This window comes from Asterias amurensis, chromosome 16 (genome assembly GCF_032118995.1).
Source record: "Asterias amurensis chromosome 16, ASM3211899v1".
Taxonomy (NCBI): Eukaryota; Metazoa; Echinodermata; class Asteroidea; order Forcipulatida; family Asteriidae; genus Asterias; species Asterias amurensis.
The window spans coordinates 10,740,579-10,756,085 of NC_092663.1; the positions used below are offsets into that span (position 1 = coordinate 10,740,579).

The 15,507-nt window shown below is 40.2% G+C and overlaps 1 protein-coding gene across 1 annotated transcript; it reads right to left on the reverse strand.

Annotated features, from left to right (window-relative positions):
• Positions 1-574: 574 nt before the first annotated feature.
• On the reverse strand, positions 575-15,398 carry LOC139948648 (general transcription and DNA repair factor IIH helicase/translocase subunit XPB-like). The gene is made up of 18 exons (XM_071946860.1): positions 15,304-15,398; positions 11,980-12,054; positions 11,522-11,652; positions 10,576-10,812; positions 9,250-9,324; positions 8,544-8,675; positions 7,558-7,763; positions 6,931-7,002; positions 6,552-6,658; positions 5,256-5,432; positions 4,458-4,577; positions 3,822-4,090; positions 3,444-3,580; positions 3,121-3,217; positions 2,667-2,784; positions 1,893-2,041; positions 1,314-1,436; positions 575-700 (listed from the first exon to the last, which is right to left on the reverse strand). Exons 1-18 carry the CDS (start codon positions 15,329-15,331, stop codon positions 575-577), a joined length of 2,379 nt encoding a protein of 792 aa, XP_071802961.1. The 5' UTR covers positions 15,332-15,398.
• Positions 15,399-15,507: the final 109 nt, after the last annotated feature.

Below are 15,507 nucleotides of genomic sequence, written 5' to 3' on the forward strand. Positions count from 1 at the left end.
CAATAAATATTTTGGTGTATTTAAACCTTTTAAAGAGTTCATTTGATTCAGTTTTATAGAGTTAAATTCTACCCGCTGGTAGATGGTGCTATTTCTACAAGACCAGTACAATGGGTGGGTTTCATGGTCGTAACCAATAACTGTTTTGGTCAATGGCCAGTGATCAACCAATGGCAAGTTCACCCGTTAAGCCAAGCACTAGTGTCTCTGCAAACCTCACCAGAATTGTTATCCCACCATGCAAACTTTCAAATCTTACTCATTTAGTGAATCTGAACTTATGTTTGCATTAACTGGAATGCACCCTATTTTTTTTAGCTCCAATGAAAACCCCCAAAAAACATAATCATCTTGAAGGCCGGATGGCCACTTCAAGGTGAGAGCTACACTTAACTTATTGGCAGTCGACCCGAATCAACTGCCACCAGCAGAGGCACGTTGCCACCTACTCCTGCAGCAGAAACAGGGTTAACCCTTAACTGACCATAACGATGTATTTGGGCTGGGGTTGTCCATTATAGGAGCCTGGTTGGTAGAGCAGAATGCACTATTGGTTTGGGACGCTGTTAGTGTACTACCTAAACTTCTTGAAGAGTGGATGATGAGATAGGTTCTTCTTAGATTTACTGCTTTGGTATTCAATGTAAACCTGGTCGTCTGCACCGGACATGGAGCTCATGTTCCCAACACGGCGTACGTACTGCAAATAAAATACACAAAAAGATGATCAACTCTATGGCAGTGTACAGGCATGATATTAGGTCCTTGGAAAAAAGTGGGAAGCACAAAGACTGACCTACACGTACAAACAGTGTAGACTCTTAAATACATTTGGTGGCATGGTTGGCTTGAGCGTAAAGCACTCGCCTCTCACCAAGGTGACCCGGGTTCGATTCCCGGTTCGATTCCCGGCCAGGCCCATATGTGAGTTGAGTTGTGCGTTGGTTCTCTGCTGTGCCACGAGGGTTTTCCAGACCATCCAGTTTTCCTCCCTCGGGAAAAATCAAACACTTTCGCTCTTGGCTGTGCTCCCTGGTCATAATTGGTTGATGTGGCTGGCAGCCCAAGGCGCCATTGCATGCCTGCTTATTGAACCAGTGTAGTCGCGTCCTTTCGCACTTCAACTTAGAGTAAGGATGATTAGCCCCCAAATTATTATTATATTTCAGGCTATTTAATCACAATTTGTCAGGTTTTTCCAAGGGTGAAAAAGTCGGAAAACAGACTAAGGTAAGACAAATATTATGTTTAAGTGTAAAACCGTCGCATGGAACATCACATATGTGAAATACAAAATAAAATCGCTTCTTTACCTGTGAGGAACCCTTGGCGCTGTCACCGGGGATCTTTTCTTCCTCGGCGTCGATGTCTGAAGCTAACAGCACCTGCTGCAGCAACTGCTGCTGCTCTTGCTTCTTGCCGTACTTCAGGTTGCTCTGTCCCCCAAAAAAGGGAAAAAAAAAGAAAAAAAACTTTAATAGCTAGTATTAACAGTAATAATTGGTTTTTATAGAGCTCTTTACACACCTGAAGGGCATCCAAACATTATGACCCCTGGTCACAGAACCAATTATTACATTCCTTAAACCATCTCAGCTCCCTGGGGAGTATACAGCCTTTGCTACAAATATGCGCTACTCGGCTAAATTAATCACAAGAAACATCTCTGCCCTCACAGGTACCCATTTACCCCAGGGTGAAGAGAAGCAATTATAGTTAAGTGTCTTGCTCACGGACACAAGTTCTGATCTACATGTACACATGGAATAGGCTTTAGAATACTTTTCAGGCTGTTTTATCACAATTTATTAATATTTTGTTCAATATCATGCCTGGTGTCCTTAGATACCAAGAGTGTCATGCAGTTTATTTGTAGGTTTTAACGGGCATACCTCATCCATTCCGGCTAGTTTAGTGATGACTTTGAAGCTGTATCCCTGATTGACGAGGAAGCGTTGTCTCTTTAAAGAGTAGTACACCTCCTGAGTGTCTTGGGAGACTAGAGTATAGAAGAATGCGTTGTACTCTTCGGCTGCCGCTCCTAAACAGATGAACCAGGGGGAAAACGATAGTGAAGTGTGAGTAGGATTTGAAAATTTGAACGGTTTGAATTTAAATATGTGCAGTTACACCATGTACATGAGTGGATTTGCATGGTGGAGACACAATCTACTTAGGTTTCTGGAAGCACCATTTACAGGAGGATTTTAAACGTTGAGCTGATTTGTTGTTTTCCAAATGCCATTGTAGACACAAAGACAAAATAATAATAAGTTATTATTTTATTTAGCGCAAGTTCCAATATGATTTTGTTCATAAATGCGCTGAGCAATATAATATGAATAAAAAATACACTATAACAATATACCCTTACGCACTATTACACACATTAAAATGAATAAGGAAAAAGCAATAAAATACAATCCAAAAGCAACAACACCATCAAGAAAACATTAAAAAAAACATTAGAAAAAAGAATTCTGTAAACACTATAAAACAATTTTGTCAACAATAAGTTTTGATAAGAGGTCACTGAAACTTGTTATATAGATGGATTGCAGTATGCGTGTACGCGCTGCGCATGCACTTTTCCCTTGTTAATACATCAAAGATGGCGGTCGATGACGCGTATTGCAATCCATCTATTAAACTGACTTCTGTCGTACCTTTCTTGGCTCTGAGGATTCGTCCCAATCTCTGGGCCTCTTGCCTCCTTGAGCCTCCATGAGAGGAGATCTGGATCAAGACATTGGCTTCTGGCAAGTCAAAGGAGTTATCACCAACCTGAAGATTTGTGAGAAGGAAAGAAGTTACAGAACCAATGTCAATATCATCTCAGGTCTTTAAAGGCACTGAACACTATTATTAATTACTCAAAATAACTTTTAGCTTACAAATTTACTTGGTAACAAACAAAAGAGGGCTGTTGATAGGGTAAAACATTGTGATAGTTTGTTCCCTCTGAAGTAACATAATTTTTGAGAATGAGGTAATTGAGCCCAAACTTGAACAGGTTTGGGATTGAGCGTTGATGTGCCTTTAATTTGCCCCTAAAGAAATCGACTATCTTTTAGGAGTAACATTATTGAGAACCCTTACTCCATTTTAAAACCTACTCACCTTTGAGATGAAGATGGTGTTGACGAGAGGATTGTGTTGAAAGTTTTGTAGAATCTGCAGCCTCTCTCCTTGGCTGGTGGGTCCATAGATGTATGGTCTGATGAGGAAATACATTGTTTTATTTAAAATCACTGTCAAATTTAAACTCACCATCAAAAGATAGTTTTTTTAAGTCATCAGATGACTTGAACAAACATTACCATTTAATGAAAACTCATAACAAAATTAGTAACTCATGAAATAACAAAAATAATCACAAATTTATAGTTCATTATACAGCCCCCTCTCTCCCATCCCCCCAGAAAGGGAAAAAGAAAACTTACTTATCCATAGCAATAGCGTAATGCTTGAGAGCGAACACATTGTCTGAGAAAACAATGACTTTGTCGTTTCGTTGCTCGTGGAAACGCACCAGGAACTGGCAGGCACGGAACTTGTTTGGATTCATCACATACAACAGCTGTGAAAAAAAAAAAATCAAATTCTTTAGAAACACTTTTCCTGACATGCTGTTGTGACAAGAGACCAAAATGGAACTGAACCCCAAGATTCTTATCAATTGGGTGTGGTGGTCTAAAGCGCTAGAGTCAAGTTATGGAGTGTGAGTCAGTGAAGTCTGAGTTCAACTCACAGGCGCTTAAAATGTACAATCTAATAACCAAAAAGACGGGTGCCTTGTTTTATATTTCCATTCAACATACCAGCCTTTTCCTTGATCGAAGGCCCAAATACTCTCGGTAGAACTCAGGTGTCATCGGGCACCAGACCTCGGCGCACTGCACCCTGGCGATGAAGTTCATCCTCTGCAACTCCATCCAGTTGGCCTCGTAGAGCTTGGGCCCGATCAGGAAGTTCAGATCCGCAATTTTGTCGTCTTCCCGCACCAGGGTTGCGGTCAGGCCGAGCTTGCAGTGAGCCTGAACCACCGTCAGAACGCGGCGGAACTGTTTGGCGGGGATTGTGTGCACCTCTTTAAGAAAACAACACCAAGAGAAACACAAAAAAGTTAAATGTAAACTTTTCTTCTTGCTATGTCCTAAGACCATCAACCCTTCCCTCAAAAGCATTGGTGACTGTGTTTAAAAAAAAAAAAGAGTATGAGAAATTGTCTTACATCACAAGGCCCTGGACGGCCATTTCAAGGTAAAGGCTACACTAACTGATTTGGGCTATCTACCCAAATCAATTGTCACCAGGGGCAACTTTTTATGAAGCAATTATGGTAACGACACATTCAAATCCTTCTGATCACACATTCCATAAGAGAATTTCCCTAGGGCCTAAAGAACAATGGAGCCTAGGGCCTCTGGAGCACTACAACCAGACCTGTCCCTTACCATCCAACAGCATGAGACCCCACTCCTGATCACGTAACCATTTCATGACCTGCTCAGCCTCCCACGATCTCTTGGTTGAATGTGCCACCATGGAGTACGTGCTGATGCAGATATTACACCCTGCAGGAAGAAAACACACAGCTATTTGTACATTTCATTGCAAAAACAATGTTGACTCTCGTCAGCTCAAAGATATATTAAGCCCTTGTACCAACGGCACACATGGCCTAAACATCTGTGTTGTCACAAATTGAGGCTTGTGAATAACGCCAGATACCAGCCTCCTACCAGTTGCTTTGCATCCATTCACACAGCGGAAATTTGTAGTCCACAAACATGTACACATGCATTACATTGTGAATAAAACAACATTATATATAATAACATTATACACACTACAGCAGCTGATGATCAAAGCTTAAATCACTGGATGTTTATCCAACGGAATCATTGTATCCTTAAGGTGAAAGACTTGGGACCAGTCTGCGTCATACACAGCTACTACTGCCATGCTCACCATTGAGGGAGGCAACTGGTAAACATGTAAATGCTGTGTTACCATTAGATTTTAAATCGAAAAACACAAAAAATATTATATTAAACAGTGTATAAAAATATGCGTACAATAGCAAAGAATTTAAACTATAAAAATATCAAAAAAGACGATCTTTAATAAAAACTTTAAAAAACTGCAAGTGGAAAAATTGTTCCAATACAGCAAATGTCTTCAGGATAAAAACAAAAACTGTTTGCTTTTTATCAGTCAAGAAACATAAAGGACAGCCAAAATGTCGTTACCCATTGGTTTGTCCTTAGCATCTGATGTGAAGCGACACACCATGGAGTCATCCACTGTTGACCACATCTTGAACTGTGACCTCCACTGCTCCACAGCGACCCCAGACGTACAGAGTACCAAGCAACGCTTACGCACTGTACAGGCTGCAGTCACCCCGACTAACGTCTTACCGGCACCTATAATAATAATTACAACATTTATAGATAGAGCGCTAAATACGTAAGTTTCTAAACGCTATAACCAGATTGACAAAACAGTTGGGTCCAATGAAGCTGCTTGAATGTGGGTAGCTTGTTCCAAAGTGTTGGAACTATGACTGAGAAAGCCTGATCGCTATAGTGTGTCATCGTGCGGGGCCCTGGGGAAAGCTGGAAATGAGCAATTGAAAAAGAGCGAAGGCAACAAGTAGCTGATGATAGTCAATATGAACGAAGGGCTACGAGGTCTTGGAAATATACTATGGCCAAATTAAGAACAACTTTATACACAAAAAGAAGAATTTTGAAGTGGATATGTTGGTGATTTTGAAGCCAATGAAGAGAAAGAATGATTGGCGTGCTGATTTTTGTTGCTGTTACAGTATGAAATGATAACCGGCCAAAATTACTAGTTCATCACTAACGCATCATTCAGAAGCACTGGGACTATTTTCGTAAAACTCTCAAAGAGGGCCCAATTTTAAAAAGCTGTTTTAACAGCTTAAAAGCAGAAAATCTTGGTTTTTTTTTTAAAGAAATGAACGGGGTAGCAGATGCAGCAATGGTATTACTATGGTGTTCTGGCCGGTAGCCTATTTTTACTAAGCAAACATTTCTTTCTACTAAGCAAGTTTATATGCTTACAGGCTTTATGAAATAGGGCCCAGAAAAAACTTCCTTAGAGCTAAGCGACAAAAATAGCTAGTTACTGGCAACAACGATAAGAAACACATGGCATTTTTGCCGGTAACCTATTCCTGCTTAGCAAGTTATTAGTGTACTAAGAGTATGGACACCAAATGTTGTAAGACATACACCTGTAGACTGTTAAAGTTTACGATAAAATGTGACTGATTTGCCACAATGCATCTTTTATAGGCAAATAATAAGTGACAACTTCTGCCAAGCACTGGGTCTATTTTCAACCAGTATGGAGTATATAGAAAAAGTGCTGGGAAGGAGACCATTAGTGAGTTTATACATTGTACATGAAGCTCCGGATATGAAGTGTATTGATGTCATTAACAGTGAGAGTGTTGAGTTGTCTGAAGAAAGAGGCAGAGGGCTCTTGAGGACGAGAGAAAATACAGGACTTACCACACGGGAGCACGATGACCCCTGACCTTGCCCGTCCATTTCCGAACATCTTACGGAGGCTCTTTTCCTGGTATGGTCGTAAAACTGTGGTCGGTTTCAAGTCAATACTACAAAAAAGTTGGGGAAAGGGGGAGAGGGTAAGTAGAGGTTTTTTACAAGTATGATGAAGATGAATCTAAGCAACTATTTAACCCTTCTACTTTAGGTCTCATTTTTTAGCGAGTTGACAACCATTGAAATACCATTCAACCGATCAGATTTTCTGTTGAAAACATGGTACTTTGGTTAGGAACCATTTTTGCTAAGCAAAGTTTGTTGTGCTAAGCATATTATAGTACATGAGGAAAAATTGTAAAAAATTTGTCTCCCGGCTGAATACCTTAAGTCGGGATTGTGAGTGTCATTCCGGAAGTCATATTCAGCTAGAAGTGGATAATCCAACTCGATACACCTGCAGGAATGTAAGGATTTTTTAATGAATAAGGGGAAAAAAGGTGATGGAGAAGGGGTTGTATAGGTTCTTGGCCATGGGATAATGGACCAAGCTGAGAGCGAGGTTTATTATGCCAAGACCAAAACCTTGCCCAGTCTTAAATAGATGGCAAGGTATGAGATTTAACAAGCGGAAACTTTGAGAAAAGTTGAGGAATAATGAAAATATTTTACTCTTTCAAGAACCAATCATGCAATTAATGAAGAAAAACACAATTATACCTAAATATTATATTAAAGTGACAATCTCACCATCGTTGTAAGGTCTTAATCTCTTCTTGCTGGACCACCTTAGTGGTCCGACATTTCGACCCTAGCAGAGTCTTTTTCGAAGGCTTAAATAATATAATTAGACACCTGTTCATGTTTGTTGTGTTGTCATTTAGTTTTCAAGAAAGACTTTCCTAGGGTCGAAACATCAGGCCATTAACTATTTTTGTTGTTGGTTGGACGGTAAAGCAGTTTGCAACAGCTTATTCTATTTTCTCAATTTTGAGGAAAGTGCTAATCTCACCGTCGTTGTAAGGTCTCGATCTCTTCTTGCTGGACCTCGAAGGACACAGTCTGAAGCTCCTCCCCCTCCTCATCCTCCCGGTCGATCTTCTCGTAAAAGTTGAAAATATCTGACGGGATCTCCGCTTTGTCCCCGTTCTGGTCACCGCCGTCTGGGCCGGACGACGGGCCCGCCGTACTACTGGAGTTGGAGTTAGGTTGATTGAGCTAAAAGAATAAATTTGTTTTAATAGATGTTTGAAGAATAAATTTGTTTTAATAGATGTTTTATTTGCATCGAGATAAAGAATATTTATTTTGTTTTTTTTTACAGTTATTCACCGACGCGTGTTAGCACTGTATACTCAGTACTTACCCGAGTTCTGTGAAAAAAAAATCACAGGCATATTATCTAGGTGGGATTTGAACCCACGACCTTTGCAATTCCGGACCAGTGTTGTTCCAACTAGACCACTGAGATTGCCTGGTGGCTATCGTAGGTCATGGGTTCAAATCCAAAATGAATATAGTAATTTTGATGTTCACCAAAAGTATCAACAAAAAAACTGTCCGGGGCTGGTTTTTTAGTAAAAGTTAGGAACATGACAAATTCAATATATATAGGGGCGAGTAATAAAAATAACAACTATTTCACTATCTGTGGAAATTTGGACTCAATTGGTCTTCGAAGTTGCAAGGGGATAACGAAAAAAAAAAAAACACCCTTGTTGCAAAAATGTGTGTGCTTTCAGATGTCTAATAAAAGGCTTCATGCCTGAAGTCTTTTATTATTTGAGTGAGAAATTACCTCTTTCTCAAAAACACGTTATTTTAGAGGGAGCTGTTTCTCACAATGTATTTAAACTATCAACAGCTCTCCATAGCTCGTAAATTTTTTGATGCTAAAATTTATTTTGTGTAATACCAATAGTGTTCAGTGCCTTCAAAGTGTAAACCATTACTAAAGACGGTTTCAAACTAAGAACAAAATTATACAAAGTCTCATACCTTCAAAGCTGACTGTCCGGATAACTTGGACACCAGAAAGCCTTCGCTCTTCTCCTGTCCCTCATCATCAAGATCCTCTCTCCGACGACACTGCTGTACAACCGGGTCTTTTAACAACTTCTGTAGAACATCCTGGTTACACAAATTTATAATCAGTTATCACACAAGCAGGAGTGGAATACGTCTGCGCCCCAATATCCAACACGGTCTTCAGCCTCGATGGATACAGTATGCAGAAGCAATATACTTTTCTGTATTCCTTTAGCGTGCACAGTGATAACAAATTTATCTTAAATCAAACTTGAAGCATAGTAAAGATGGACGATGATCACCTTTGTATTTACATTAACTTCTTATAAGCTCTTTGTTTTAGCAATTAGCTTATAAAAGTGCAATACACAGGGTTAGAACACACATATGATAACCTGTGTGATATAAGTTTATATCGACCAATCCGAGCAGACAATGATTTGCCCATGGGTACAAGTCGAGGCAGAGGTTGCCCTGAGTTGCGTGTGCTAGAGCTCAGAATAGCAGCGACTGAAAGAGAACAGGTAATGGCGGCGACTCCAGGAATGCGCCCAAATTAAAATTTGAAGATGACGTGGCACTGATGCAAGTCTGTAATAAACAAATCAAGCAATAATTCTTCAGCCCTTACACAGAATAGCTTTGTTTCCGCCCCCTGTTGTGCTTAGTTACTTACTGGTTGTGTGCTTTCCACAAAGTAGCGGTTGTGTTTGAGAACCAACTTTAACTTTCCATAGCTGAGTGTACACAACTGTAAAGAAAAATTGAGACAAAAGATCTCAAATTTCATTGCCACAAAATACCACAGGAGACTGTGGAGACCAAGTCCACAGTACACAAGTCTCGGGGTGTCCACATACCAGGGCCCAATTTCATAGAGCTGCTAAGCACAAAAATTTGCTTAGCATGAAATTTCTTCCTTGATGTAAACAAGATTACCAACAAAATTTACATTTGTTGCATATTTCTTGTTACTGGTATTCAGCTGTTGTTTGCTTATCCTGAAAATCACGTGGAAATTTGGTTGGTAATCCTGTTTCTATCAAGGAAGAAATTTCATGCTAAGCAAATTTTTGTGCTTAGCAGCTCTATGAAATTGGGCCCAGCTGTACAAACAGAAGCAACCACCCAATATTAATTTTGGTTTTTACCCATATACCGATGTGTGTTAGCACTGTATACTCAGTACTTTCCCCGAGTCCTGTGAAAAAATATCACCGGCATGTTACTCAGGTAAAACAAATTTAACATCTCTTACAACCACCCAATGCTAGCCTGGAAGGTTTGGCACTTTATGGAAGTCTGTGGTACCAGTGTAAAGGAGGATTTATTAGGACGATATGATGCAAGTTATGCAGGAAAAAACACTGCATTACAACAATAAACCTCCTCCATCAACTCCACTGGCTCCCAGTCCATCAGTGAATTTTTTTCAAGATCCTCACCATTGTATACAAATGTTTTCATAATCCGCTCGTAGATATCTCACCAGTCTCATCAAGGTTTACCATCCCGGACGACCTGACCTCTGTTCTGGTTGGGACAGTACACTCTTGGCAGTTCCTAAGGTACATTCTGCTGCTGGGGATCGGGCACTTCACGCACATGCCCCACACCCTCTCAATCATCATATTCATTTAACTGAACCACTTGAAGTTTTCAAGAAACAACTTAAAACTTTTCTGTTCATTGGTTGATTGCTAAGGACCACAATTGTTAAGTGCCTTTATTTATCCCCTTGTTTAAATTCTCGTATAAGGGCACTCTATAATAAAAATAATATCAAAGTCTTATATATCTACCAACAAGGTACTATAGGCGCTTAGTATATACATTCATACAGAAAGATAGGTTATTAAAGAAATGAATTCTGAGAGCCCGCATGTAGCACCTTATAAGGAATTACAAGGTGCTACGGCGCATTCAACAGCCACAGCCAGGAACACTGGGGCGGCCTCTTCTCTTTTCTATAAATGCCTGTTATAATTAGTTAAACAATTACCTTGATATATTCAATGATACCGTCCGGTATGGAGGTCTTGCTGAGCCGGCGGAGATACTCGATGATGTCATTGGTCTGCAAACCGACAGAGACGGCAGCGTAGAGCGAGTAGGCAGTCAGCTTGTACTCATGGATGTGCTCGGGTCGACACACCGGCTCTGAGATCGCGATCAGGAAGTCGTGGGCGTGTTTGTAGACAGGGGAGAACGATTCCAAGAAGATGTGTCCGTCTGGAGCCTGTGAGGGAGGGGGGGGGGGGGGGGGGGCTTAGTATTAGTGTAAGTAAATAGCAGTTTACTCTATGTTCTCTTGTAATTGTGGTCAGCTGTCCAAATGACGCGCAGCTTCCTAAACCATTGCTGCCCAAAAGTATTTCATTATTTTCTTATAATAAATCTAAGACTTATATGAAGCAATTTCCACAGCTACATTGAACTAAAAAAAAAAAGAAAAAAAGAAAAAAAGAGACACTGCCAACAGAGGCTGAACTTGAATTATGCAAAGGAATCACATTACACCAGCTTTCTCTCTTATCAGTGGTCAACTGGCAAAAGGCCAGTTAAAACACCTGAAAACCAGTTAAAATTTACTCCAAGTGGATTTGATAGGCTGTTGAAAAAAACCTGAACTATGAGCATAAAGAGTGAAAGCTTGCGAGCACCCAGTGTGACAGCTTGCGAGCACCCAGTGTGACAGCTTGCGAGCACCCAGTGTGACAGCTTGCGAGCACGAAAGCTTGCCGTTGGGAAGCTTATCTTTGGTTTTGAAAGCCATACTTTGCAATCTGGGGTGTTTGATTTGGTTTTATCTTCATTTTCTTATGAATTTGATCTTAGTTATCAAATGTTAACAAACAAAAAACAAAAACAAAGTTTGGTGGGTGTTTAAAGAAATGGATTTCCGGTAAAAAACAGAGAAATCACATCCCTGTTTTTTGTTTACGTACTAGCCATAACGGTCTTGATTTGTGGTCTAGTTTAAGCTGCAGGTTTTTTCGGTAGTCCTTAGCGCCGTACTCGTCTTCTTCTGTTTTGTCCTCCACTACTCTAGATGCACTCCCAGGTAATTCGGTCACACCTTTTGGTGAAAACAAGAGTGATTTTATGAAAATTACAAAATAATTTGAGAATCTTAGGTTGTCGTGGCCGAGCGGATAAAAGCACTGAACTAGTGCTTCTGTTCAGCAGATTGTAGGTTCCAGTCCTGTCCAGGGGTAAATGGGTCCCAAGATAGTTATTGTGATATATATTTAGCTTAGTAGCCCATATTTGTTGCATGGGCTGTATACCCCCCAGGGAGATGAGATGGTTTAAGGAATTAATTAAAATGGCCCAGTGACCAGGGGTTATTATAATGTTGGAAGCCCTTTGAGGCACCCTTAGGTTGCGTAAAGCGCTAACGCACCATCAGCTCCTTGAGAGTCTTCATCCTGATCAACCTCTGTGAATTTAGCCTTCTTGCTTTTACTCTTCTGTCCGTCTGCAAAAAAATCATAACAAAAATGATGGTATTTGTCAAATTTGAGCTGGACCGCCACTTTTTCACCAAAAATACAATAGATTTTTATAGTGTTCTCCTCAAACCCATTGGGCATTCTGGACCAAAATTTGAAGTTTTCCCTAAAAAGCATGCTGAATTGAGGTCCTCTGAATACGTTGCACGCCGTAGAAGTAAACTCCGTTACAAAATTTCCATATCCTACCCCCACTTTTTAAAAAATTCATTTTGAAATAAATTCAAAACGAGTGGAACTCATTTACCTATATGTGACTCAACTATGGCTGGGTTAGTCTTGGTTCCAAGACCATTGGTGTTGCGCGGTCACACACAACCAACGTTCCGATTATGCACGGCAAAAACTGTCCACGCTTGTAATGAACGAACGCTAGCGGGCGCTCTGTTTCTCTGCTTTAGATCTCACCATGTCCTGTGCTCACCATGGTCTTGGATATTTGCAAATTGAAGGCGTGGCCAGACTATGTAAATTACTTTTAATGTATGCAATATTCATGTCACGTGACGAATCGAAGATGACTATTCAAACTAGATCGAGTCAAAGGTCAATATGATCGGCGGTCTATTTTTAATAATCTTTGCTCAAAGAGTGATTCCGTGGTCATTATAGGCCTATTCAAAGGAAAACAGTGAAATTTTAAGTACAGGTACCTATTCAGATTATGGATACGTGACGATTTGAAATCGTAAATAATGGTCAAAAATCGAACGTAAAATAAGCATTCAGAGAGTCCGTGTATCGGACGCTGTATGGCCCCACGGCGTGGAGCAATCGGAACGTGAAACTGAAATAAGCCTTGTGGAATATCACGTACCGCCCATGCCGTGTCTCGTGGGGGTTGGAGGTGTTAAATCCCAGGCGCTATGAACTCCCAGCTTGCGGGTGTCGAGTCCGTTGTTTCTTATGATCGCAACGTTCCAATATGCTCCATTTTGATTCATGGCCCCCTAATTTCTTTTTGTTATGAGTTTTCAGGTAATTTTGATGATGTCAAAACGTAGGAATATCGCATTTTGTTATATTGACAGTGTTATTGTGTGAGTAGCTTACAAAAATTATGAGAATTTTGTATAAAAGGTTTAAATAAAAATAATGCTAAAACAACCTCAAAGCATAATTTTGTCAAACAAAGTATTATTTTTTAATTCTGTGAATGAAGAGTTATTTTTGAGGTAATGATTAAACTGGGCAACTAGTGGAATTTAATGACCCGACTATTCGCCTCAAATAACTGGGAGTTGAATAGCAGTAGTCGCCGCTGGACAGGCAATCAAAATTCCAAATTTCTCATGAGTTATTCCAAAAGATATTGTTACGACTACATTCCCAAAATTTTTTATATGGTTACGTTCCAAGCTACGCAGCTACTCGGCTACGTTAACGTTCCAAGATACGCTTAGGTCTACGGTTCTTCAAGTAACACTATAATATCAAAAGGTATGTTTTCAAGCCCGAGTCAAGCTACGCTTACATTCCAAGATACGCAGCTACGTTTACGTTCCAAGATACGCTTAGGTCTACGTTCCTTCAAGTTACACTATAATATCAAAAAGTACGCTTTCAAGCCCGAGTCAAGCTATGCGTACGTTCAAAGATACGCAGCTGCGTTTATGTTCCAAGATACTATGCTTCAGTCCAAGATATGATTACGTTCCAAAAGATGTCAACGTTCCAAGCTACACAGCTACTCAGCTGCGCTACAGATCTGCTTACGTTCCTTCAAGTTACGCTATAATATCAAAAGGTACGCTTTCAATCCCATGTCAAGTTACGCTTACGTTTCAAGATACGCAGCTACGAATTACGTTCCAAGATATGCTTACGCTCCACCAAAAGATACTGTTACGTTCAAGCTACGCAGCTACTCAGCTACGCTTATACACTCCAAGATACTATTAGGTTACGCTACAATATCAAAAAGTACGCTTTCAATCCCGAGTCAAGCTACGCTTACGTTCCAAGATATGCAGCTACGGTTACGTTTCAAAATACGTTCTCCCAAAGACGCTTTTGAATCCCTCAAGATTTCCTTCCAAGATTAAAAAACTTTCACTGTGAATAACACTACAGTGCCCACCAGTTAATATCTGTTTGGCAGAAAATACTGTACAAAATTTCTTTACTATCCAAAAATTTACTTGGCACTACATTAACTTGGGCACTACAAAATTTCAAATTTAATTAAAAATTGGCTGGCAACCATTTTCTGCTAAGCAATACTATTTTGTGCTAACTATAAGCAAATTGTTTAGCCAATACAGGCTTCATCAGTGTGGGCCCTGGCACGTCGGGAGCATAACGCCACGATCGCATTTCAAGCTGCATATCATGGCAATGCAGTAGTCTGGATCTGGACATTATACATAGAAATGTTTGTGCTGGTACCACAAACCTTTCTTTATCGTATTTCCACCCTGTGTCAAAGTTTCAAATCCTGCTGATCTGGACATTATTATACTCTGATAAAAACATATATACCAAAGACACTATAGTATCTTTGTATATACCCACACACAGAGTAAAGCAAAAGTCATGCAACGGAATTACTGCATGCATTGTACGCTACATGCACAACACTGATGAATTATTCATGAGCCAACCGCAACACAGCCTCTGATTGGCTCCACCGGAAAGTCGGGGGAGATTTGCCGAAAAACAATAAAAAAGTTAAGACCCGTCGTTGCAAATATTCAAGACCATTGTGAGATCTAAATCAGAGAAACAGAGCGCCCGCTAGCGTTCGTTCATTACAAGCGTGGACAGTTTTTGCCGTGCATAATCGGAACGTTGGTTGTGTGTGACCGCGCAACACCAATGGTCTTGGGACCAAGACTATGGCTGGGTAAGAGAAAGTAATTCCTATAATTTATTTTTCACAAGCCAAATAAAAGTTATGGTTGTAGCGCCCTCTTTTGATCACAACTTGTGAACCACAATGACAATCCCCGATCCGTGTTCGTTAGGAAAAACAAGCCTGATATTACTGTTATTCAAAACATCGGAAACCATTATTTATGGGTCAAAATAGCAGTCGGATAACTTTCCGTATGGCGCCACCACTTTTTCACTCATTTTTACAAAAAGGGATATGTCAATCAGGTAAATTAGATACTATATTATTTTATTTCGAATGAAAAAGTGGTGGCGCCATACGGAAACTTTTCCTAGCAGTCTTGGATTGGCAACAATTGATCATCTTTCCATGGACTTACCTCCATTTTTTCTGTCTCTTTTCCCCATTTCAGAGGGCTGCCATTTGTGGTATCACCACCGCTTTGCCACTTGCAAAAGGCACTGTCAATATTTTTGTGTACACACACAGTTATATAGCCCAGCTTGCTAGTATCTAGTCTTCTTGCAAGACGTTCTTTTGAGTTGGTAAAACCATACGTAGCGCGGAGCGGATCGCGATAGCG

Excerpts from the sequence above, each read along its gene's own strand:
- LOC139948648 (XM_071946860.1), bottom strand. The coding sequence starts at position 15,331 with ATGGGGAAAAGAGACAGAAAAAATGGAG. Across the intron at positions 7,003-7,557 it reads ATCGAGACCTTACAACGACG|GTGTATCGAGTTGGATTATC; the intron begins GTGAGATTAGCA and ends ACATTCCTGCAG. Across the intron at positions 2,785-3,120 it reads ACACCATCTTCATCTCAAAG|GTTGGTGATAACTCCTTTGA; the intron begins GTGAGTAGGTTT and ends ACAAATCTTCAG.